Source organism: Anas acuta, chromosome 8 (genome assembly GCF_963932015.1).
Source record: "Anas acuta chromosome 8, bAnaAcu1.1, whole genome shotgun sequence".
Taxonomy (NCBI): Eukaryota; Metazoa; Chordata; class Aves; order Anseriformes; family Anatidae; genus Anas; species Anas acuta.
In genome coordinates, this window is record NC_088986.1 from 6,608,264 (window position 1) to 6,631,392 (window position 23,129).

The window sequence follows — 23,129 nt, forward strand, 5'->3', positions numbered from 1 at the left end:
AAACTGTTAACTGGTCAGCTACCCTGGGGAAATCGTAGCGGTAAGAGTAATTTACAGACTCCTTTCAAGTGACTGAGCTGTTATAAAGCTAAAGTTTATCCAAGGGCTGGCTGACCTACAAGGCAGTCCAAAGATGGTCAGTTCAGATCACTCTACATGCAAGAAGCTTTTTGCAAGCAAAGTGTGGGCAGTATCCAAGCCAAAGTGCCGTACACCAAACCAAACACCCCACCACGATGAGATGGGGCAGGAAGAGAACAGCACTCAGAGCGATGTGCTGAGGGCACAGCAGCATCTCTGCTCCGGTTTAGAGCCCTGAGATCAGAGGTGGTCCCTGGAGGCTGCAATTTTGCAGTTCTTGAATCTTTAGGTGGTTCCTGTGCTGACCTCCCCTGACAAGAGCTGCTCTCGTGAACCAAGAACCTGCTCTTCGTGCTCAGGTGCCTGCTTAAAGCCACATGTTGCCGTCTTGGCTGGCTGTTTAGGAAGTGTCTCATTAGTCATGCCAGAGGGGTGTTTAAAACACTCATGATTAATTTTTGTTTGCTTTCTCTCAGGGATCATCCCTGAGAGCTGGTTTGGTTTCCCAGCCAGAGAAAGGTCACAACAGAAATCAAGTCTCTGAGGTTGAACTTGGGGTCTGTCTGTAGGATTTTAAAGACAGGAGAGTCTTCTTTAAGCACTTTGTCAGACCTCTTTCAGACAAGCAATTCAGGGAGATCACAGCTACCACCTCATTTTTATTTTTTTTTTCCCTCCTCAATAACAGTGCAGTAGTTCATGCCATCACTAGGCTTCAGAGTCAATACTCCTACTGAAGAGAAACATCCTCTTGAAGCCCTTGCAAGACCAGGAACCGCAAGTTACGGTCCCACCGGCACAAAGCTCTCCACATCCCGAGCTGTGGGAGCTTCTGAGGGGATTCGGGGGCTCCTGAGGGGATTCGGGGGCTCCTGAGGAGATTCGGGGGTATCCTGAGGAGATTCGGAGGCTCCTGAAGAGATTCGAGGGCTCGTGAGGGGATTCGGGGGTATCCTGAGGAGATTCGCACCCCTCCAGGAGCTGAGCAGCGCCCTGAGCCCTGACGGGACCCTCGGGGGCTCACTCCTCCCTCTGTCCCCACGCTTCTCCCTCAGTCCGGTGCCGGGACTCCCTCCCGGCGCGGGTCCGCTCCCTCCCGGGCGTTGCCGGTGCCCCCCCCCGACACAGCTCCGCCTTCGGGGCCGCCCCAGGTGCCGGCGGGGGGGCGGCTCCCGCCACGCTTGCAACGACCGCGGGACCGGCGCACGGCTCGGCTCGGCTCTGCCCTTCCTCCTCCTCCTCCTCCTCTGCCGCCACCGCCCCAGGTAAGAGACGCGGCTCGGCGGCCGGGCTCCCTCCGCCCGTAACGGGCGCGTCCGAGCCGTCGGGGAGGGCGGGCGGGCTGCGGGGCGCCGTTCCCTCAGGCGCCGTCCCCTCAGGCTTCGCGTGCGGGGCGGGAGGGCGGGAAGGCGCCTGGCGTCGCCTTGCCTCGGGTTCCTCCCTCGTCCTCGCCCCCCTCAGCCCCTCAGTGCCCGGTTCGGACGGGCTGAGGGCTCGGTGCCCGCGGGGTGTTAAGGGCAGCCCCCCCCCCCTTAGAGAAACCGTGAGGAGAACCCAAATGCAGCCCCAGCTCTAAAATAAATATTTATTAAAGGTGATTATTGCGTTATCTTTTAAATAACCTAGGCGGGGGGGGGGTGGGGGCTGGAGGTTGTGGCCTCCCCGGTTGTTTTCCAGCTGGTGCGTAAGCCCTGCCAATTCCTGTCATTCTGCACGGATGTTTTCTGCTGGGCGAACGGCAGCGCTTCAAAACTGCCCGGCAGTGAGACGGACGGGGTTTGGTCCTGCTGGTGCTGCTGTGGGAAGGGCAAGGTGCTGGCTGTGCCTTGGTGGCCCGCAGAGCACCCGTGTGTCCCTCACCCACTGCACAGGAGGAGGATGCTTGGTGTGTCCACGGCGCCCAGCAGCAGCAGGCAGCGAGCCCGCCACACGAACCCAAGCAGATCGATCATCCCAGTTTCACTCGCTAAAAGCACCAACTCTCTGTTTCCTCCGCTTCACACGGTGCCAAATACGCGGTCTTGCTGCCGCCTGTCCCGAGGCCACGTGTTTTTTTTCTCAGTGTGCCAGCAGCAAAGCAGGGGTGCGATGCCTGTGGTGGTGTTGTGCTGTGGGATCCCGGTGGCATCACCAACACCACCACTGTCGTTCCCATCTCTGCCTCCTGAGGTTCTTTCCTCGTGCTGTCCTTCCCTTCTTCACGGCACGTTTGTGCAGTGAACCAGGTTGAGCTGACCTCCATTAAGACTAACCTGACCCAAAAGAGAAAAAAAGGTTAATTTGAATGTGAATTTTCCCTTGGCCCAAGAGTGTGACCGCAGAGCTTTAATTCATGTTTCTGTGCACACTTTCTTGGTGGCAAACCTGGTTCAAATGTCTCCAGCCTTGTTCCTTGTCACTCCTTACCCAGTGCTGCACCCACGCTTCTGCTGATAACTCTTTGTGGGGCTTCATACTAGCCTGGGCTAGCCCTGGGTTAAAATAGACCTCTTTTTTTTTTTTTTTCCCTCCTTCCCCTCCATCTCAAGTTAAAGATACCAGTGGAACATAGTCTTGACTCCTGTGTTTGTATCTCGATGCAGATCATGGGAGTTCTGTCAGGCTGTAAATTTGATCTGTATACTGCTGTATGTGAGCGTGTAGCTGAAAAGCTTTTCTTTCCTGTTATTTGTGCTCGCTGTCCTGGAGACAGTTGTATATGCACTTACTGAGACCGTGGTGTGATCGCTGCCTTCAAGACTCTGTTTTATCAGGGCAATTTGTATTACAAGTCAGAAGAGTTCCATAAACCAATCTCTAAATCAGACTTCCTTTGCAATTTTGACAAAACTGTGCCGCCCTTTTTGCAGATCTGACATGTTATCAAGTAACAAGTTGAGAAGACTTAATGTTTTGAGGTTTTAATAGCAGTATTTCTTTCTGAGCCTTAGGTAGCGTAGCAAAGCAGTGCATTCATCAACACGCTAACCATCACTGTCCTGTAGTAGCCGTGTGAGTTGAGCTGTGTGTTTTGTGGTGTTTTTCCTACTTCTATTTTGCCATGGTCTGATGCAGCCTCAGATCAAAAAGGGGGGATGAGAGAGCTGCTTGGCAGCAGGTCCTCGTGTGAGGGGATGCGTGTCCCCTGAGCCTTCCCGGGGAGGCCAGGGGTGCTGTCTGGGGGTGTTTGCAGGAGGCACGTCTCAATGGCTAAAACTGAGCCTGTCCCGAGCTAGCCTTTCAGCTGTACTTCGTGTACACGCTGGTTAAAGTTCTGCGGTACTTAGTGAGCTCCTCTAATGCCTGCTGAGCTCCCTGCAGCGCAGTCGTATTTGGTCTTTGACATAAGCAGTAAGACGTACGTTCAGGAGTGTTAGCTAGTTAAACCTGGGAATTGTCAGGGCACTTGTAATCTGCGTTAGCAGCTGGCTTACCTTACAGCACAGACAGCGTAGCACGGAGAAAAGAAGTAACGTGTCCCTCACAGATTTTCAGCTTCAAGGCTGGGGCCAGAAGGCAGCCAAACAAAGTTCACCGGCACCGCGGCGGCGTTCTGAGCTGGCCCTGTCTCCACGACACAAATTTTACTACAGGACAAGGCCAGCCTCCTGTCACCTGATTCGGTTCTGATTTTTACATGCAGGTGGAAGGTTTTGGACCTGGTGTTGTAGGAAAATCTGCAAATGTCTCTTGCGTGCTTGTGGGACAGGTGTCTGAGTCAGCGTACAGCCGGCCGGTGGCTCCAAGCAGTGTGAATTCCCTCGTGTGGCTGAACTGGCGTTGTTTGCCGGCAGAGTGGGAGGGCATCGTGGCAACTTCACTGTGTCCCAGTGCAGCTCCAGGAAATGCCTGGCTCCTCTGGTTTCCAGGCTTGCTGGAATATAAAGGGAATTGGGGAAATCTTCCCTGCAGCTGCTCGCTAGGGCACAAGGAGGATGTAAGTCTCTTGCATCCTTTGGGGCAGAGCTGAGCCAGGCTCAGCTAGCAGTTCCCCTGCAGAAGGGGAGATCCCTGTGCTGTTAAATGGTGTTCTCTGTGCCTTCCGAGCAGCGTGTTTGCCAGCAGGCAGGAACCTGTGTGATGTTAAAAGAGCCACAAAGAAAACACTCGTAGCAGAGAGTAAACGATGTGAACAATGTGGAAACTCTTACTACTTTCCTTTTTTTTTTTTTTCCCACTGTAAAAATAGAGTAATAAATTTATTCTTCCTGAGAGTTTTGCCATGGCTCTGAAATGGACATTAAGGATGTTGAATGTTATGCAGGAAACAGGCGAGGCATGGCTCCAGACACCCAGAGAGATGTTTGACTCGAGGAAGTCTTTCTGACAACAGTCCCAGCCTGCTGCCTGACAAATTGTGGTTGTGAAGTTAAGAGAGTTGATGGGGAAGGGAGGATAGCCACCGATTCTGTGCTTTTGTTCCACACTCAAAACATTCGCAGCACTTTTTAAAGCTTGGTTCCCAAATCTGAATGAGCAATAATAAACTGGCCATGTCGTTTAGAGCTTTCTCTTCTTCAGTTGTCATGCATATATTGAACTCATTCACAGCATGTGGTTTCCAGCCTAAGTCCACTACAAAAATCTAATTGTGAAGACTTCATTAATAAATCAATTTTAGCTTTTACTGTCAAGATGAGGGGCTGACATTTCTAAAGCAGCAGAACAGTGGCTTTTCTTTCTGTTTCCGCTGTTGACTTATTGTTGTTCTGGATCTAGCAGTAAAGTTATTTGGATGAAGCTTCAAAACCAAGTTCCCTAGAACTGTGGACAGTGCTGAAGTGAGAGTCAGAGGTGGTCACAGAAATACCTGCTGCGGAGGCCAGGGCTGGGAGAACACAGGGAACCGTAATCAAGAAAAATGTGGAGTAGTCTGGGCAAGAGCAAGGTGCCGTTTTGTGTGCCAAGCGAGGTGATTGTCAATTGTGTGGATCGTGAGAAAGGGTTTGTCCTTGTCTGATCCAAATTCTTACCTAGAATTGGTGGCTGCAGCTTATTTAGATGAGGTCTGGGTTTGTCTGGGTGCTTCGGCAGCCTCCACAAGGCAGCATAAAATAAGTCATGGTAACAAGTGGGGGTTCACACTTGTCTGATGGAGAGGAAATGCACCAGAGCTGAAGTTGGCATTTAGATTATATTAAACATGAAAATGAGGACTGAATTCTGTTATCTTTTTTTTTTTTTTTTTTCCTTCTATATCTGGCACAACTATTGTTTTAAGGCAGTTATTGTTATATGGATGTGCTGTAAGTGGGGTTGCAGACGTTTACACGTGCTGTTGTAATTGGCATTTGCTGTGCAGTAGACTTTGACCCAGGCTTTGTGTGGAACAGAAATACATGGAAATGTATTTCAGCTCCTCCATGGTTCTGTTCCCTTTGCTGCCGTTCTGTGATGAGGGTGTAACAATTCCTATCTGAGGTTTTGCATCCCCTTCTAGAACATCTCTGGAAAGTAAAATTTAGATTAATCTAGATACTCTCTCTGTAATAAATTCTAAACTGATGGCTTCAAGTGTCTACTGTTATCTTACTAACTCGAGTACTGTCTCTTTTTTCTTTGTACACTACAGGGCTTTCCCCGTTACCTTCCATGAAGGACTTTCAGACCTTTCCCCAGCAGTGTGTTCCCAGTCTAACCTATCCACCCATTAGTATCTTCTGTAATATTCTTGTTACCCATCTTTGTCTTAAATATTGTAATCCTTCTGCTTCTACATCACAGGTTCAGCAGTGTGACCACTCTTGATTCATATAACTCACAGCAAAGCCTCCATCTGTCTCATGGATTATAGATCTAAATTGGTAACTATCACTTGCTTGCCATACTTATTAGCAGTTATGTTAATTGCTCATTATATGTTTTCTGCTTCTGGTAAATCTCTCTTGTAGTACAAGTATTTGTATAAGACTCGCTAAGGTCATGGCCTTATTTCCTTTATGAGCTTTAGTCTCAGGACAGTGTACATTGGCTTTAAAAAACAAAACAAAACAAAACACACAAACCAACAACAAAAAGTCGTTAGTAGATAGAGATCTGATTCAGGACTTAGTTTAATTCCTGAAAATCAAAAAAAGTTTTGGTTTTCTTTTCAGATGACAGAGCACATAAAGGAGTGTTTTTAAATTATTTCTCAGTGGAGAATTGACTTCGATGTGTAGTTTGTCAACTAGAAATTGTTAATATAGACATGCTGTAATACTTCTGGGGAAAAAACACAAGGTATTAGCTCTTTTGAAAAGAAGTTTGCTGCATGTCAATAATGTCTCTTGTGAATTACTACAGAACTCTACATACTAGGGATAAAGGAATCTTTTGCTTTCTCTTTTTTTTTTTCCTACTGTGTAACTGACTGAATGGTTTCTACAACCAGTTGCAACGTTCTCAGAGCTGTCCCCAGTGCTCCTGTCTGTGCCTCTCTGAGAGCCTTGGCAGACTGGGGATCTGTCTGACTTTAGCTCTGCATGTTGACTTTAGCTCCGTGTTCTTTTTTTCTACCTTTATTAGGTAGAAATCCTAATTTCCTCATTATTTCTGCTTTTAAGAGAGTGTATCTAGTAATATTTTTTTCCTTCCACGTTTGTCAGTGGCTGTGGATGGCGAGGAGTCGTACAGGTGGAGCTGTGTTTGTGACTTGCCCCTTCTCTTGTTCCATGCTGCCACCACTTACCCCTTCCAAACAACGGTCGCCTTCTTTGTCTCTTCTCTGTTGCCTGATCTTGAGTGCTGGAGCTCAGGAACAATAAGATGGATGTAAGAGAGAGGAGGTTATGACTCTAAAATAGGGAATGGTTCCTGCCAGTTGCAGCTCCATTAGGGAGTAAAATACTATGTCAGGAGAAGCAGTGGAGGCTCAGTTGCTGAGCAGAAGAAGCTGGGCTGGAACCAGTAGCATGCTGTTGTAAGGTCTTTGACTCTTAAGACAGAGTGGCAGTTTCGGCCCTGTCATCCCTATTATATGGGTAAGGAAAGAAATGTATGTGTGCTAGCAAATGATGATGAAACAGTTAAACATTCACATTTAAATTGCCACTGGTACATAATACAAAGCATTTGTGGTAAATTTCAGTTTTGGCTTTAAAAAGAAAGTAGTTACAAATATTAAGGGATGCTGTCACCGTTAGAAATGCACAGTGTGTGTAATATACAGCATACAGAGTGATAACATTGAAAATGCAGATACTTCTTTCCGTGTAGTTTTAAGTGTAAGTTCCACTGATGTGACTGTGTTTTGCTGGTAACTGAGGTGCCTGGCAGCAGGTGAGGAGACCCTTTGCCAAAGGCAGTTCAGACTTCTGCCTTGCAACCTTGTGAGAGATGGTGGGACATGGAAACAGACATGGCTGTGAACAGGCACGTGCAGTTGCTAATACAGAGATGTCTATTCTTCCAAAATAGTGATCAGATTTAGTGGGTTTTGTCTGTAAGATAGAGAAGTGCCAGCCCTCCATTAGTTCATAGCCAAAATAATAAGGACTGGAAACACTTGAAGTCCATTTTTTTCCTTTTTTTTTTTTTTTCTTTTTTTCCTGGAAATAAATTTATGGCAAGATATACCAGGTGATTTCTAGGCAGCACCATCAACTTTACCCAGTCTGTGTACCGCTTTTCACTGCAGATATCTATAGGCTGTAAATATTGCAGAAGTGGGGCAGTAGTGACCACTTCTACTGGCTTGTAAGAGCAGTAACATTTTGATGGTTCATGTTGCACTACAGAATAGGTTGTTCACCACAACATCAGTCACAAATCAAGGAGCACAGCTGTGTGAGGCCACCTATACGGCGTATGTCAGTGATTATGGGAACTGGTGGAGGCTGGTTTCCCAGGGAGGTGTCTTGGGTGAGAGGCTCCTTTTTTAAATTTCATTAGAGCAAAGTAGGGAATAAAGGCAGGAGAGACACCTTAACTGTGGAAGGTATTCTTTGGTGCCTAATAAGCTCTGATTAAGATTTTATTGCTTCAGAGCATTTGTTGCATCCTCTTCCTGCGTGAATTCTCTGGCTAACAAAAGACGAGCTCACGCTGCAGGCTTTTTCCTCAACAGGAGAATAATGAGGTACTTACAGCTACATAACTGCCTATTCTCACACAACTTCCATGAAACGGATGTGTTTAAGGCCTTGTTCCCATCGCTGAAGCCCCTGGGAGCACAGGTTGTGGATATTTGTATGCTGTTACCTATTAAGAACAGGGTGCAGGCTCTCACCAGAGAATTCTCAGCAACAACCTCATGGGCAGGTTTCTCTTCTTGTGCGTAAGGAGCTTTCTGTAACGTAGCCAAGTCTTCTGTTAGCAGTGTTTTGTTGAGGATTACTCCACGGCAGTTAAATTGGAGCCAGCACAAGCCCCGCTTGCGCTCCGTGCTCCAGCTGTGAGTGACTTGGTCTCTTGTAAGAAACCCTGGTTTGCTTGGCGTGTCCTAAGCAAAGAGTGGAGGTAGTTGTGTACGGGGTCTGTGCTGCTAACTGAACAGCCTTTCACCACGGGGAAAACACGATTTATGTCCTCAGCAGCCGCACCAGGACATCTTTGTGGAGGACAAGGTGTGTGGTGCTGTGCGGCGATTCTCTGCCAAGCTTGACAGGAGGTGACCGACGCTCGCGAACTGTGGCTTTCCCCCTGCTGCCGAGGCTGAAGCTCTGCCGAGGGCCTGCAGGAGAGGCGATTTGGGGACCTTCCTCTCAGTAGCATAGCAACTGCTATCACTTCCCACCGCTCCGTCCCCCCGCTTGGCTCCCTCGCTTGTATTGGAGCAGGAGCTGAACCCACTTCAAGAACAGCCCTGCGAAACAGGAGAAGTTGTAGGAGGAATTATTTTTATCTGGGATCTGCCTGTTCGCCGAACCAGCTCTGTGCACAGCCCTTAGTGCTGGCGTAACAAGGGAGAGCTTGGGGCAGGGGTGGGACACCGAGTGGGTGAGGGAAGGGTCTCAGAGACTTGGCCTGAGGAATCCCACGAGCTCAGGGCAGCCCTGTGAAGGCTTTCAGCCCAAATGCTTGCCGAGTGCAACTTCAGTAATGATCTGCAACTAGTAATTAGTACTGCAGCCCTTCCAGTTTCACTTTAGTGACCAGAGGAGGGGAAAAGGAAATGTCAAACTCAAGCGAGGAGATGGAATTTTCTTTGAGATGTTGGTGCGCCAGCCGCCGCTGCCTTAATGCTTCAGCGAAGCGACCCGCAGCATCCTCAGCACGAGCGTTGTGCTTCTATGACAACAGCGCCGGGCTCTGTGCAAGCAGCGTTTGATCTTATTTTCTGCATTGTGCTCCTAACAAAGCTGCTCCAGCTGGTCACATTCGGTAATTGCTTTTTTAACTGGGGCTGGAGAGTGGCATTTGTAGCTAGGTACGCTTTTGATTATAGCAATCTAGGGGGTTAATGGAAGCAGCAGCGTTTCGTTTGAAAGATCAGCTTGGAGTTTGCGACTGGATTCCACAAAGGTAGTGAGAGCAAGGAGGTATCGATTCGTATATGATTAGTGGAAAACACCTTCCTTAAATGTCTGCCACTAAATCTCGAAATGACCAGGCTTTGAGTGATGAGGGCATCTCACTTTTCCAAGTCTCTGCTAGTGGAATGGAGAAGTAGAGTTGTTTTTTTCCCCCTGTTACCAAGTACGCATGTTTTTTCAATGGCATTTGTGGACTTGCATATGTGTACAAGGCACATAAATTACTCACAACTTCTCCCTGCCTTCCAGCTCGGTGATGGTACAAGCCAACTAATCACCTAATTCCTAATTTCCTAATTTTTGCAGCTGAGATTGCTAAGATTTGAACCGAGGCAGTGAACACAAGGGCCTGAGCGTGCATGTGGAAGTTAGTTGGATGTCGAGCTCTTCCTTGTAAAAATTCCTGTTCAGAACTGCAAGAGAGGAATAGAAGAGCACTTTTCTGATGTACTGGTGAGAGGCAAATTTGTACTTGGGCTTTTTTGGAGTGCTTGCAAAGGACTGTAGCCTTGCTGAATAGCAGCTGAAGTTAAGGACTGTGTATCAGAGTGGTATTGTATCCTACAGAGAATTGCTTGTGGGAAGATTTGACTGCATTCAGTGCAGCTGTTGAATATTGAGCTACTGCTGAAGCTCTTCAGAGCTGTCCTCATTAATGCAATCTGTGAAAGGTCTGCTGTGCTGGCTCCTTCCTGGGTGAGAAAGTTGCACGTGTTTAATCAGAGATAAACCAAGAACAGCTCCGTTTGAACTTAAATAAAACACGCACAACAATTTGTTTCCCCTCTGTTGGGAGCTGAATTTAAATTGGAATGCCAGTTTAGCTTTGGGCAGCATTTTGGTTTATAGCTGTTTAAATACAGTGAATTTTGAACTTCTTTTCAGCAGGCGGGTTAAGTCCTGTGTGTGAGTGAGCCTTGATAAGAAGGAAACTGTTTGGGCACATGGTGAGAATAGAAGTTGGTAGGAGTTTTGTTTCTAAAGATTCCTGTGACTATGAATTGGGGGGAAAATTGACTTATTTGTGTGGATGTTTGTGAATAAAAGACTTCAATCTCCGCTCAAACTTCGCTTTCTGGCACTGCACACAACTAATGCACGTCCTGGCTTGGTAGACAAGCTGCTTATCAGACCTGCATTGTCATCGCCTCAGTTTGCACAGCCCCCTGGCTGGCTATAAGGACCTTCATCTGTTTGATACGGGAGGAATTCAGAAACAGCCTTAGAGATGAAAATTGTGGCAAATGAAAAGGTAGGGGCTTGGCTTCTCAGGCTGTGTGTCAGAGCTCTGACCATTGCAGCAGCCTGGGGTTGCTTGGTGAGTCCTAGCTGTGGTGAAGTTTGATTCCACAGGATTGTTTTTTTTGGTTGATTGGCTGCTTTTGTTGCATGTGTGTGCTTTTTAAATCCAGTTCAGGATCACAAGAGGAGGAATCTCTGAGTCTGCACCTTTCCTCTGCACTCACTCACTATCTGCATTCACTATCCCCCAGAAATGAAAAGGGATCAGCCAGCCATTAGGGATGCTGCCTGCAGCCATGCTGAGCCTCACATTTTATGCATGTGCTGTTTACTTTAATTGCAGTCTTTAGAGTAGATAAGTGTCAGATGGTCTCGAAGTTGTCAGCTGAAACTCCTTTTGTCAACTGATGTTTCTTCTCTCATAACAAAGTGTGTGTTTTTTTTTTTTTTTTTTTTTTTTTTTTTTATCTGTAAGCACTGAGGACAGAACTTTTAAAGGATAAAATGGTGGTGGTGCGTGAGCTAGAAATGCAGATTGTCCCTAGTAGTCATAATAAGAATTATTTAGATTTACCTGCCTCAGTGGCTGCTTAATGAATTGCATAGCTGGATGCATTGTCAAAGATTTTAGTTTTGGGTTGCAGCACTACAGGTTATCGGAGCAACAGAAATGGCACCCTGCCACTGGGGTAGAGAATGCTGGTTCCCCAGTAATATCTGAGCAAGCTGCAATAGCCATCTGTTATTCTTCTAAATACAAAGCAGTGCAACAGGTGGATTTCTTGGGGTTGGAAATCTTAGCAGTGTAAGTGGATAACAGAAATTTAAAGTTGGGCTTTACAAGAAGACTTAAAGGTGTGTTGCTCTTTCTTCAGTAGATGTAGTGTGTATGTTATTAGAAAGAAGAGAGATAAGTTAAACATACGGTACGCAGTTAAGGAAGACAAGTGCTTGAACTGCTCCTAAATCTGTTCTTTTTCAATGTCTGTCATTTTTTTCTTAGATGGCTTCAGTAACAGATGCCAGATACAGGCAGAAAGATACTTCAGATCAAAATTTTGATTACATGTTCAAACTCCTGATCATTGGCAACAGCAGCGTGGGGAAAACATCCTTCCTCTTCAGATACGCCGATGACACTTTTACACCAGCCTTCGTTAGCACAGTAGGAATTGACTTCAAAGTGAAAACAGTTTATAGGAATGACAAACGAGTGAAGCTGCAGATTTGGGTAAGTGCCAGCATTTTCAGAAATGATTTATATTAAACCCAGCAGAGATACAATGGTAAGAAACAGCTTGCTTGGAGATGGATTTGTTGTTTTTTTTTTTTTGTTTGTTTGTTTTTTTTAGTATGAATACCAATTTTTGTTTATATGTTTTGTGTGGCTGTGCCTTTTTCATCCCTGCAGTAAGTTCTCTCTATATTGCTGTCTCACTTGACTGATGGGACTCTTGATTTGGTCTGCTCTTCAATCACAGGAGTTAGTGTATTATTAAACTGAAACAAAACCCGAAGCAGATCTGGAGCCTTTTGATAGTACCTTTTGAGTGAGCACTAGTAGGTGAGAAAATTCAGTGAGCACTGAATGAGTGATCTCTAGATGTAGCTTCTGCTGTCAGCTGACGTCCTCCAAATAAGATACTTGTCCCTTCCTGTGACTCATGTGTCTGCAGAGGTGTGCTTAAACTGTTTTGACAGAAGTGACTTCTTGGTAAATTAAACGGGAAGAAAATTTGTGCAGGTAAGCTGGAGGGTTCCTCTGCTCAAGCACCCCATCATGGGTCCTTGTCCAACTCTGAATGACAGCCTTCTTGCCCAGTTTAAAAAAATAAAAGTTCCTGAGCTGCAGAGTGGAGGGCCAAGGCCAAGCAATTGTGTCAATAGCTTGTGATGCTCCTTTTTATGGAAGGCAAGGGTATTCTTTTATGCTACATACTGGCAAATGACTTAAATTGAATTTGTACCATAGTGTTTATCCTAATGGTGTTTAACCCTCTATGTCCTAACGAATTACGAGATGTGTTTAAAAAGCATAAGCTTGGATTGCTGTGTTTTAAAGTACCAAAGGGCTCCAGCTGCAATACCAGTTAAGAAGATTCTTCCCTTCTGTTTTGCATAAAAAGAAAAGATCTCAAATAAGAGATCACACTGTCATTCTCTTAATTGTTATTCTCATAACTATCTCCAGGAGGTAGCTCACTAACATGAAACAGCTGTCTGTTTAGAGGTTTCTCCCACAAGTTAAGCTTAAAGTTCAGAATTAAAGATTAGTTGAAACTGTGTCACATTTCTATCAAAACCCTGTCCCAGCTAAGACCTTAGTGTTCTAATTGATTTATATACACTTGATTTATAATTAATCTCAGGTTATTGCATCTAAACCTAGTATCATAGTAATCACATTTTTTATTGTGACTATTTTTTGAATCCAGAGGAAGAATCTAAAATGAGGAATTCTATTATTGTTTACTGCAGTGGTATGATTCATTTTATTTCTGTGTTGCTGTGTTTTTGTTGCAGCAACCATATAATAAAATATCCTCCCCGTGTTGCTGAATTCTGACATTGAAACTAATGCAGATAACCTGGCATGGACCTGCTTGATTTCATTTAGGGGTTGTGTAATGAGAATATTCGGAGGTCAGGCCCACTAAGTAATTAACGAACACTTCCAATCCTGCGTTTGATTTTCTTGGTCTCAGAACACGAAATTCTCTAATAAATAGTGTAAAAGCAAGAAGTAAGAACTGTTAATGATTATATATATATATATATATATATATATATATATATATATATATATATTTCAAAGATACCAGCATTAAAATGAATTAAGCAGGAATTTTAAATAAATGTTTGAAGATTTCAGGAAAAAAGGCTTTAATAACCTTCAACTTCTTACAAAAAGAGATGCCAGGCAGATTCCAGCGTGTGCTAACTGTAGGAGCTGTAATACTGGAGTTAATCAACAATATTGTTGATTTAAAATTTCCTTTCAATGAAAGATTTATGTAAATGCTTGACAGTTTCCAGAGTGACTTGTGCTCTTTCCTTCTCTATTTCTGTGCTCCTTGCATGGATCCCTGATGTGAGTCATGATTTAAGGACCTTAACCATCAACTTTGTGTGTACTGCTTTAAAAAAAGCACAGTGTCTGAGCTTGCTTACTTCCTGTCTGTCCTGTGACTAATATCTATAATATCCGTGTATTCTTCAGGTTACAAGCAGCAGTGAGGGCCAACAGTAACCCAGAACTGTTTCTGTGTGTAGGAAGGAGGAGATTTCTCATCGATCTGCTTTCTGATTCCTTTATAAAATGATTTACAGCTGCTGTTGAGTTTCTGTGAGCGTGGAACCCTGCAATTTAGCACTCTGCTTTTACTTGCAACTTTCCAATTGTGTTGACTTTTTTTAAACTTATGACCTGCTAAGCTTGATTTTAAGCCTTGACTGAACCAGGCTTAATGTGGAACTAAGGGAGGGAGATGTTGCAGGTGTTTAAATTAGCCACTTCAAACTTCTGCATAAAGTCCAGAGAGGAACACTTCTAGAAAACCTCAGATGCTCCCTGCTCCGTGGAGCTGCCTCTCTCTATCTGTGGGTGCTTGCAGAGCTCTGTTAAGTGTATGCAGCTGGAGCAGGCTGGAGGTGCTTGAGCTGTGCACATATAACCTTGGTTTATGTCACATAAATCTCAAGAGAGGGGAAGGAACCATGTCCGTCATGCTGTGATTGAGGAAGATCAGTGATCGTTGGGGCTTTCTACATTGACTTACTTTTGCCTTTTTGTGTTGGTCAGAAGAGCAGAATATTTTGGCATAGTGCCAACCAAGTAGAGCTCCTGGGATTTCTTAAAGGTAGGAGAACCTCATAGTGCTTCAAGTGCCAAGCTGCCGGCTGTCAAGATCAAAGAAGGGTGCTGCTCTGTTTAATTTTGATGTAATCAGCAGGCCTTTGGCTCTGTTGACATTAATACTTCAATCACCCAAATTGATATTTTAATCAGGTTTCTCTCAGTTGTGCTAGTGACTGAGCAGTCCAGGAAATCATCTGCTCAGTTGAAGAGACTTGAAAGGAAGCTCTCTGTCTCTTGGGTTGGGCAGTGGGAGGGATGGCACCAATCAAAGATATTGGTGGTGGTTTTAAGGTAGAATGATAGCTCTGCTGCTAGAGAACAAAATGGTGAAAAAATGGTCCTGAGAGGGATTATTCAAAATAATGTTTTGTCCTTTTATTTTCTTTAAAAAAGAACTCAAAGATCAGTTGGTTGTGTTTTAATTCCAAGTCTTCTGTCTTGTTTTGAAATGGTGATTTTACGTAAATGGGATAAATGACCTTTACTGAGAAAGTTCACATTGTAGTTGGATGAGGTTGGATAATTATCCCTTCTAATTTAAAACATTTTAATGTAAATATATTAATATTATGCAGATATTCTGGTATCTGCATAAATAGAATTTTTGGATTAGAATTTTTTTTATAGCACTGTCATCTGTAATAATACTTCCATATAAAACATCTCCCTCATGGTATATTTATATGGAGCTGCTTCGTTTCCTCTCTCTGTATGCAGGGCATACATGCAAGTACTTCCTTGACCAACAGTTCTGTTTTCTCAGAGTTACTACCTAGTGATCAGAAAGGAAAGCTATAATATTATCAGTTAAGTATGGTTTTTATTATAAATAAATCTCAAAGGTAGTATTATTATATTCTTAGCAAATGAGTTCGGTTATTACTAAATGCGGTGCTCAGGTTGCCTAGCAGCTAGGCAAGGCCACTCTGGCCAGATCCAAGTGGAAGCAGGGTGAATGAATAAAAGTGATTTTGGTTTCAGCTGAGAACAATGAAAGATCAATTTTTTTTTTCTTCTGTGCATTTCAGTGTGTATTGGTGGTAAGTAATAACAGCAGAACTCTAGAGCAACGTTGTGCTACAGCATGCTCTGAGGTTAAATGCTGAGGGACAAAGTCTGTCCTTCTTGCTGGCCCAGTATAGATTAATCCCATGGGTTCTTTGGATCATATCGCAAATTTACTGGTGGAAAATCAGTGGCAGTGTTGAACCCAAAATACTGCACACCACAACACTTACAATACACAGTTTGTACGAGGAATTTCTTTACTCTTCCTTATTCTTTTACACCCTACATGTCTTAATTTTTGTTGCACTGCTATGTGGTTAATAACAAACATCACTAAGTACAGGCTTTGGCAAATGATATTGCAGTTCAAACTACTTCCCATCCCCTTTTTAAGTCAGTGAGAGGTTAAATTTAACTTCAGATTAAAAGGCAAAAAGGATGTGATATTCAGATGGAGACAACATATTTAGACTGCAGTACAATTTCTTTATAAGATGTTGCTTAACAGATTTAAACTACTAGGGTGAATACAGCTTTTTTCTTTCCCATTAACAAAAATGTTTCTGTTGCTTAACTGCTGCAATCCGTAGGGGTCTGAGATGAGCTCTGGTGGATGTTGGAAACACGCGTGCTACAGCTTCTGGGCACAGCTGGGAGGAGGGTACAAAGCATCATCGCTCTGTTTTTGTGGGAAGGATTTTTACCAACAGAAATATGACAACTGCTAATTATGCTGAGTGGCAGTTAGCATTACAACTCAAAAAAGTGTAAGCCAAAATAAAACCCAAGCTGTGTAGCCATCTCCAAGGCAAACATGCAGTGTTCTAAAAGCTTTTTGTGTCAGTTTTCACCTGGAAGACAGGATGTTACTGAGCAGGGCGCCTCATGGGGAAGGGATTCAAAGAAGTAACACTGTTAACTGTATTCATTTTTTTTTTTTTTTTTAAATTTAACAGAGGTAAATTTAGAATGCCATCATACTTGATTGTAAACTTTTAATGTTAATTGCACACTTAACCAGAAGCTAATTATGCATTTCAGATGAGAGAATCATCTATTCCCCTGGCATCCTATTCCCATCCTGTTTTTCATAAGTTCCTTGTAAGCACTGACTTCAAACTTGAATGCTTGCACAAAACCTGTTTCTAAAAAAAGAGCTAGGAGTTCTGTAGCTCCGAGTACAGATGCAGTAGTGATGAATGTCTCTGAAGACCTAATGGGTCTGATTCGGCTCGGTAGGTTCACAGCTGGTGTGAGATCCTCTCTCTGCTTCGCTCTTTAGACAAAGAACTAAAATGGCCAAAGTTGTGATGGTGAACAGACAAGGTTGATCCTTGCAAGGAGCACGTCTCTTCTGCAGCCCTGAGGACTTAATGGGTCCCAGGAGTGAAAATCATCAGGGCTGAGTGGGCATGAAGCACCACTTCTGACGTTAAATCACAGTGCATAACATCTGACCAGAGGAGGGATACAGAACTGTCTGTAATTCAAGCCAACATTTTGCTTATATCTCAAGTGGTAATGCTCCTGCTCTGGGAACAACTTGGTGCTTGTGCCACTCTGAATGTTCTTTGGGATTAGACTCCAAAGAGTGATAAAAGGGAGAGAGAGAAAACCCTACAAATAAGAATAACCCGGATGGTTGGTTATTCCACTCAAATGTATTTCTGCTGATTTTATTGGGGGGTTTGAATTTGTTTAACAGCCTAAGCTTGCCCTAAGCAGGGCGTTCCTGTGTTTGCAGTTAAACAGTTGGCACAGAAGGTTTATTTCTGTTTATAGTTAATCACCTCAATCCCATTGTTATCTCATTATAACTCTGCGTTAACGTGAAGGCCAAATTCAACTTCACCCTTCACCATATCACTGGATTTATTCCAGTTTACGGCACTGGATTTGATCTCATTGCAAGGTGTAATATCTTTGTGCTACATCTTCGCAGAATTACCATGAGTACAGAGTGTTTGCCTGTGTTTGGTGCAGTTCAGGAAAATGGAATGAGTTACAACACTGCATTCAGAGGCACCGTGTCCTACCAACTACTGATGGTTCCAAGGGCTAGCCCTTTCCTAGAAAAAAATTGCCCATGTTAACTAGTTGCCCAGCAGGTAAAAAGCTTTTCTTGGGAAATTTCAAGGGAAAATCTTCCACTGATGTAGTTGCTGGCGTCCTGACCTTTTGCGTGTCGTGCTTTTTACAGCAGAAAGCAGAACAGATACTTTGGTGCTTTCTGGCTGTCATTTTCTGTAGGGACTTAGAGTCATGTGCCTCCAAATGTTTTCCTGTTGTCCCTGTCTGGTCAGAATCACTGTTGCTATGATTTTATTTCATAGTTTTATCTTCTACATTATGCCTACATTCTATATTTAGATACGCTTGGTTATCCTCTGATCAGTTACAAGATAGTACAGCGTGTGAAATTTATGGCTGCTCATAGTATTGGTGTCAAGTGAGCACATCCTTAACCCGTGGCATGTGTTTTTGGTCAAGTGAGAAAATGTAATTATTGAGCTGAGTCTCATTTCTAACTTTTGTGCATTGTGTTGTCTGCAGTACAGCGTCGTGTTCATGCAACACCTACGGGTAGGCTGAAGGGCTGAAGTTAGAGACAAAAACCAGGGCAACAGCAACTGGTTTTGGGATGCGAGAGGTTGTACCCTGAAGTACAGTTGGGAGTACCTTGAAGTTTAATAGTGGGAATTATTTTTTTTCACTTATTTTCTGTTGTCTAGCTATTTGAGATCATTCCGTCTCATTAAACAGCATGAAGTAAGCTTCCAGATGTTGACCACTGTTTTTCTGTACTCCTGTGTTCCTAAAACAAGGGCTACTTTCAGTCATGGGGAGAGAGGGTTGTACAAGTACCGCTGCAGCATCCTTTCCTTTGTTGGAAAGGGAAATGAGTGATGATACTTCTGGTGCAAGGGAAGTGGTGACATTATTCCCTCTCCACTACATAAAATCATCCGTTGTTGTTTTTCTTTTAGCAAACAGGTCCCCAGCACAACTCTTACTTGTTTTTTGCAGTTCAGTTGTGCTGCAGTGTAACCACAGTGTGTGCAGAGGTTCACCAGCCTGCTGGGTGTAGGGGTAACTCCATAACTTCATGGGGTGTAAGGCTCCAGCGACTGGGCTTTGAGTATCACTTAAAGAAGAATCAGGGTGGTGTTCTCTCAGCCAGACTGCTGGCTGGCTGCTCTGTATCAGTGCTGGAGGGCAAAGCCATAGAGGGAGAGCAGTGTGTGCAGATGTGGGCATGCACATGTGATGCTGCCTCTGCTTTTCCTGTAGGCAGAGAGCTAAAATAAAAGAGACCGTGCAGAGGATCTGCGCAGAGGATGCTTACCAGGCAGCTTGTTCACCCTAATGCTGCTTTTGCTTTTGCATAGCTTGTTCAGAGACCCAGCTGCTGCCCGCTGCCCGTTGGTCCATAGAGTGGTGATAACGCTGAGGCTTTTCTGAAGTTGCTGGGTGCCCGAGTGCCATGGTAACAGCATCGGGCTCCGCAGAGTGCCCGCGGTGCACAGAGCCCTGCCCAGCTCTGAAAAGAAGTGCTCCGAGTGATGAACTGCAGTGGGCTGATGCAAGGAGCTCTGTGAGGCTGTGGAAAGTCCTGTACCCGCTTGTTTTGGTGGTCTTTTAAGAGGCAAGAAAGAGAAATAACTCCCATCAAATGTGTTTGGGATTTGATTTTTTTATTTTTTAGTGCTAAAACTCTTCTGCATTACTGGATTATTGTAATCACCACCAAACGCTAACTGGCATCCTTGCTGTGCATTTTAGCCTCGTGCTGTACATGTTTCTGTGAGGCTGAGCCGCTTCTCCTGTAGTTTCACTTGGCTCCGTGTTACTCCCCCTGGCTTTTTCCAGGTGAAATCAGATAGCACCTGTGGAAACACCTCTACGTTAACTGGAAGGAGAGACGTGGCAGAGTACAGCTGTAACAGAACTGGAAAGAATTGAGCTGTGCATAAGAGTGTAGAAAAACTGGGGAAAAGAAAAAGTTGATTTATGCATTTTCTTTTTAGAGAAGAGCTATTTTGATATAAGACAGCATGCTGGTGCATCATCTGGTTGCGTGGAGTAACAGGGCTGGAAACTTAGAGCCAGGCAGGACTGGCAGAGGATTGTCTTGTAAGTCTCTCCCATGTCAGAGTGGAGTGATAGACCTCATGCTTTTTTCTACCCTCACCCAATCCTTGCTGGCTTGTGAAATTGGCAGGATTGCTTTAATTTTGCCCTGCAAAATGCCCCTCCAGTGCAGCACAGCGTGGCAGGGCCCGTTCCAGTTGGTAACGGGACGAATGCTAAGTGCGGGTTCCAGCCCTGCTATGTCTCTGGCTGATTTCCATGTTATTTTTAAGATGCCCAAGGCTGAAGGCTTGTGTCACACATCGCTGGGAATGTGTTATTTCAGAAATCGCTGCTTGCAAGAACTGTGGGAATTTGTTTATGATTGTCAGGGAGCGAGTTCTGGCTGTGTGCAGCCATCAGACAGAGGAACTTAAGTACAATTTAAGGTTCAGAAACTGAAATGCCATCAAGTGTTTGGATTTACAGCCTTCTTTTCTCCTGCCTACAGTCCCAAAGACACCGAGCTAACAGTTAACAGAAAAACAGGAAGAAAACCAAGGAAGGTTTTTAGATGTGATGCTGATCTCTTACACTGATGGGAACTTGGAGGATCTGCAGGACAGGCTTGGGTCATCCGTAGGGTTTAATGCTGCAGTAGCCCAGCCTGGAGCCTTCAGCTGGGCAGCGGTGCAGTAAAACAGAGGGGAGATGCTTTGTCTGAAACCCAGGAAGATTATGTTTGGTACAGCAGGGGGTTTGCAGCAAGCCTAATTTAGCTTATGCACAGCTTCACACGGACACAGCTGTGCCATGTCCATCTTTTGGAGGTAGCGCGGGCACTGGGAAGAGAGGGCTCATGTACATGACCCCACTGCACGGTCCTGGCTCACCCTGAGCCTGGCAAGTGAATGGGGTGAAAACTGGCACAAAATGGGAGTGGAGCGAAAGCAGGACTGTCTGTTATTTTTAAATTTGTATTAGGATTTCTAATTAATAGAAGTAGCAAATGGAGAAAAAACAAACAAACAAAACACCAGCAGAAAGCCAACACCTTTGTAATAAATTAAATTTCCCCTGTTAATTGCAGTGGAAAGCACCAGAGAAGCAGCGCCTGTAAGTGCTGCCTTGCAAGGAGTGAGGAGTGGCCCAGAGCAGAAAATTCAGGAGGGGTGGGCTCTGCAGGGATGAAACTGCACCTCAACATTTCTGTGGCAGCACAAAACCCCTGTGGATCCCGGCCTTCCTATGAGGTGGTGGTTGTCTGGGCTGAGTGCTTCCAGGGATGAGGAACCAGGCATTTGGCAGAGCTCTTCAGCCTGTTTTTGTACACCCTTCCTGACCAAAGCTGCTTCCTAGGTTGCTTAACTAACTGTGAAATGTGGTGTAAAGCACAGAAGGGACTTGATTGGGTTGGCTGATAATAGGAACTCGGTGCCCTAGATGAACGGTGTTTCTATACTGAACTTCCCAACTGTTGTGCTATAATTATGTGACAGCTAAAAATCTACGCCTGTTTAAGGCTCCTAACCCTTAGCTAAAATGCGTCTCTTTTTTACAGGAATACCCATCATCTTGAAAATAGCATGCAGGGAAAGTCACTACTGCAAAGATATTAAATGAGGTAAATTTGTGAGGACTGCTTAGTCTTCCCTGAAGCTTCAGGATTTGGAAGTGTAAAATTAATCTTTTATTCCCCCCACCTCCCTTGTGCTGGCTAACGATTTATTTAGGGGGAAAAGGAAGAATTTGCGTAAAGGTCTGCCCCTGTGATGCACTTGCTGCTGTTCTGAAGTACATATACAGCATTCTCCCTATTCAACATTATCACATTCAAAGCTGTGGCCATCATTCTGAGGCCTCGGAGACTGATAAAATTATTTCAAATCTTCTACTAAAAGTCTAATCTAAATGTGTATGGGAACTACGTCATTAAACTATCAAGAGACTGCATGAAATCTAAAGGGAATAAATCCAACAGAACCCATCCATGCTGTTGTGGGTGGCAAAACTAATTTGAATAATTTTTCACCTAAGTGCAGAAATAGTCTTGGTGTCCCAGACGTTTGCTATTGTGATGGGTAATTTCCCCCGAAGCAGTGGGACTGGCAGAACCCGGCTCTAACTTAGCCCCAACAGCACCCCCACCACTGTGCTGTCAGCTCGGAGTCGCTCGGAGGCTGTAGGAACCCTCTGTGTGGCTGGGACGTGGGGAGGCGCAGGTGCTCCAGTGTCCTGTCAAAACCTGAAGCTGCTGAGCGATGGCGAGGTAGGCACCTCTCATACCATTTACAAAGTTCGGGTGCTTCACCAGAACAGGGAACTTTATTTTCCACTGACTTCATACAAGATGTTTATTCACACTGATTGATTGAAAGTACCAGACCTTTGCACCTCTTTTACTCCTACTGAGATCTTCAGAGTTTCAAAGTTCCTGGAATGGCAGCGCTTCCTCCTGGCTGAAAACATGCCCTCCAAATGTACAATATTATGTTATCCTGTAACGGTGAGAGAGTCGGTGCAGTCGGCTTGCTGATTAAAAGAAGCAGTGTGTGGATTGGTTTTCTTTTTTTCTTTAAAAGAACATCTCTTTATGACCTAAGGGAAAAGAGGTAGTATTTGATTTGTTGGTTATAATGTCAGAATCCATGCAACGTGGCCTTCTTGGTGTTTTTTTTTTAAACTGTAGTCTGCATGTCCAAGAAGCATTGCAGCATTGATTTCTTTTTTAATATTTTTTCGTGCAGGAAATTGAGAATAAATCCAGGCTATCATATTTGCTAACTGCTCTGGGACTGTTACTGGGAAATATGAGAAGCAGGGGATTTTCACTTCTAATTTATCTACTTATTTTATAGATAGAAGAAATTTGATATAGATTTAATTGCCTTCATACCACAGGTGAGTCATGTGTGTTCCACTAAAATCTGTCTGCTCAATAAAGCATTTGTTCAAAATAGTCCCTCAAAGGGAGATGCTGAGTGACTTTTTCAGAGTCATGACTCACTGGATCTCCATTTTTTAAATGAAGAGATTCCCAAGACATGTAAATTCTAAGATCTTATTTATTAAATTCTTGATTAATAACAATACGAAGGTTAATTTTATTGTGTCAAGACTTGAGGGATTTGTATAACTGGCATTCTCCTTTCAGAAAAGGAGGGGTAGTTCAGTTTTCACCAGAGGTGAACTTGCATAGATGTAGCTTTGGAACTAGGGACCACCACGGGAGAGAACATGTTCTCCCTGTGAGGAGAACGCATCTCCCCATCAGCATGGTCTTCCCTTCATCCTGAGGTTGCAGAGTGCCTGTCTGTCTGCAGAGGAAAGGGCAGGGGGCTGCAAGAATGAAACGTGTTGGAGACACATAATCGGTGATTATCTCCTACCTCTTATTCCTTAGAAATCTCAAGTTTTGCACTTCTGCACAGCAC

The 23,129-nt window shown here is 44.4% G+C and overlaps 1 protein-coding gene across 4 annotated transcripts in view; it reads left to right on the top strand.

Moving 5' to 3' along the window:
- The first annotated feature begins 1,185 nt into the window (after positions 1–1,185).
- Positions 1,186–23,129, top strand: part of RAB3B (RAB3B, member RAS oncogene family) — a 55,790-nt gene continuing 33,846 nt past the window's right edge. Inside the window, exons 1-3 of one of the 4 annotated variants that reach the window (XM_068690620.1) lie at positions 1,197–1,346; positions 9,822–9,968; positions 11,761–11,988. In XM_068690620.1, the coding sequence (XP_068546721.1) occupies positions 11,761–11,988 (228 nt within the window). In that variant the 5' untranslated portion in view covers positions 1,197–1,346; positions 9,822–9,968. Of the gene's footprint in view, positions 1,347–5,784; positions 5,865–9,821; positions 9,969–11,760; positions 11,989–23,129 lie in introns of those variants that run through there. The other 3 variants (XM_068690617.1, XM_068690619.1, XM_068690621.1) reach the window with 3 other exon arrangements.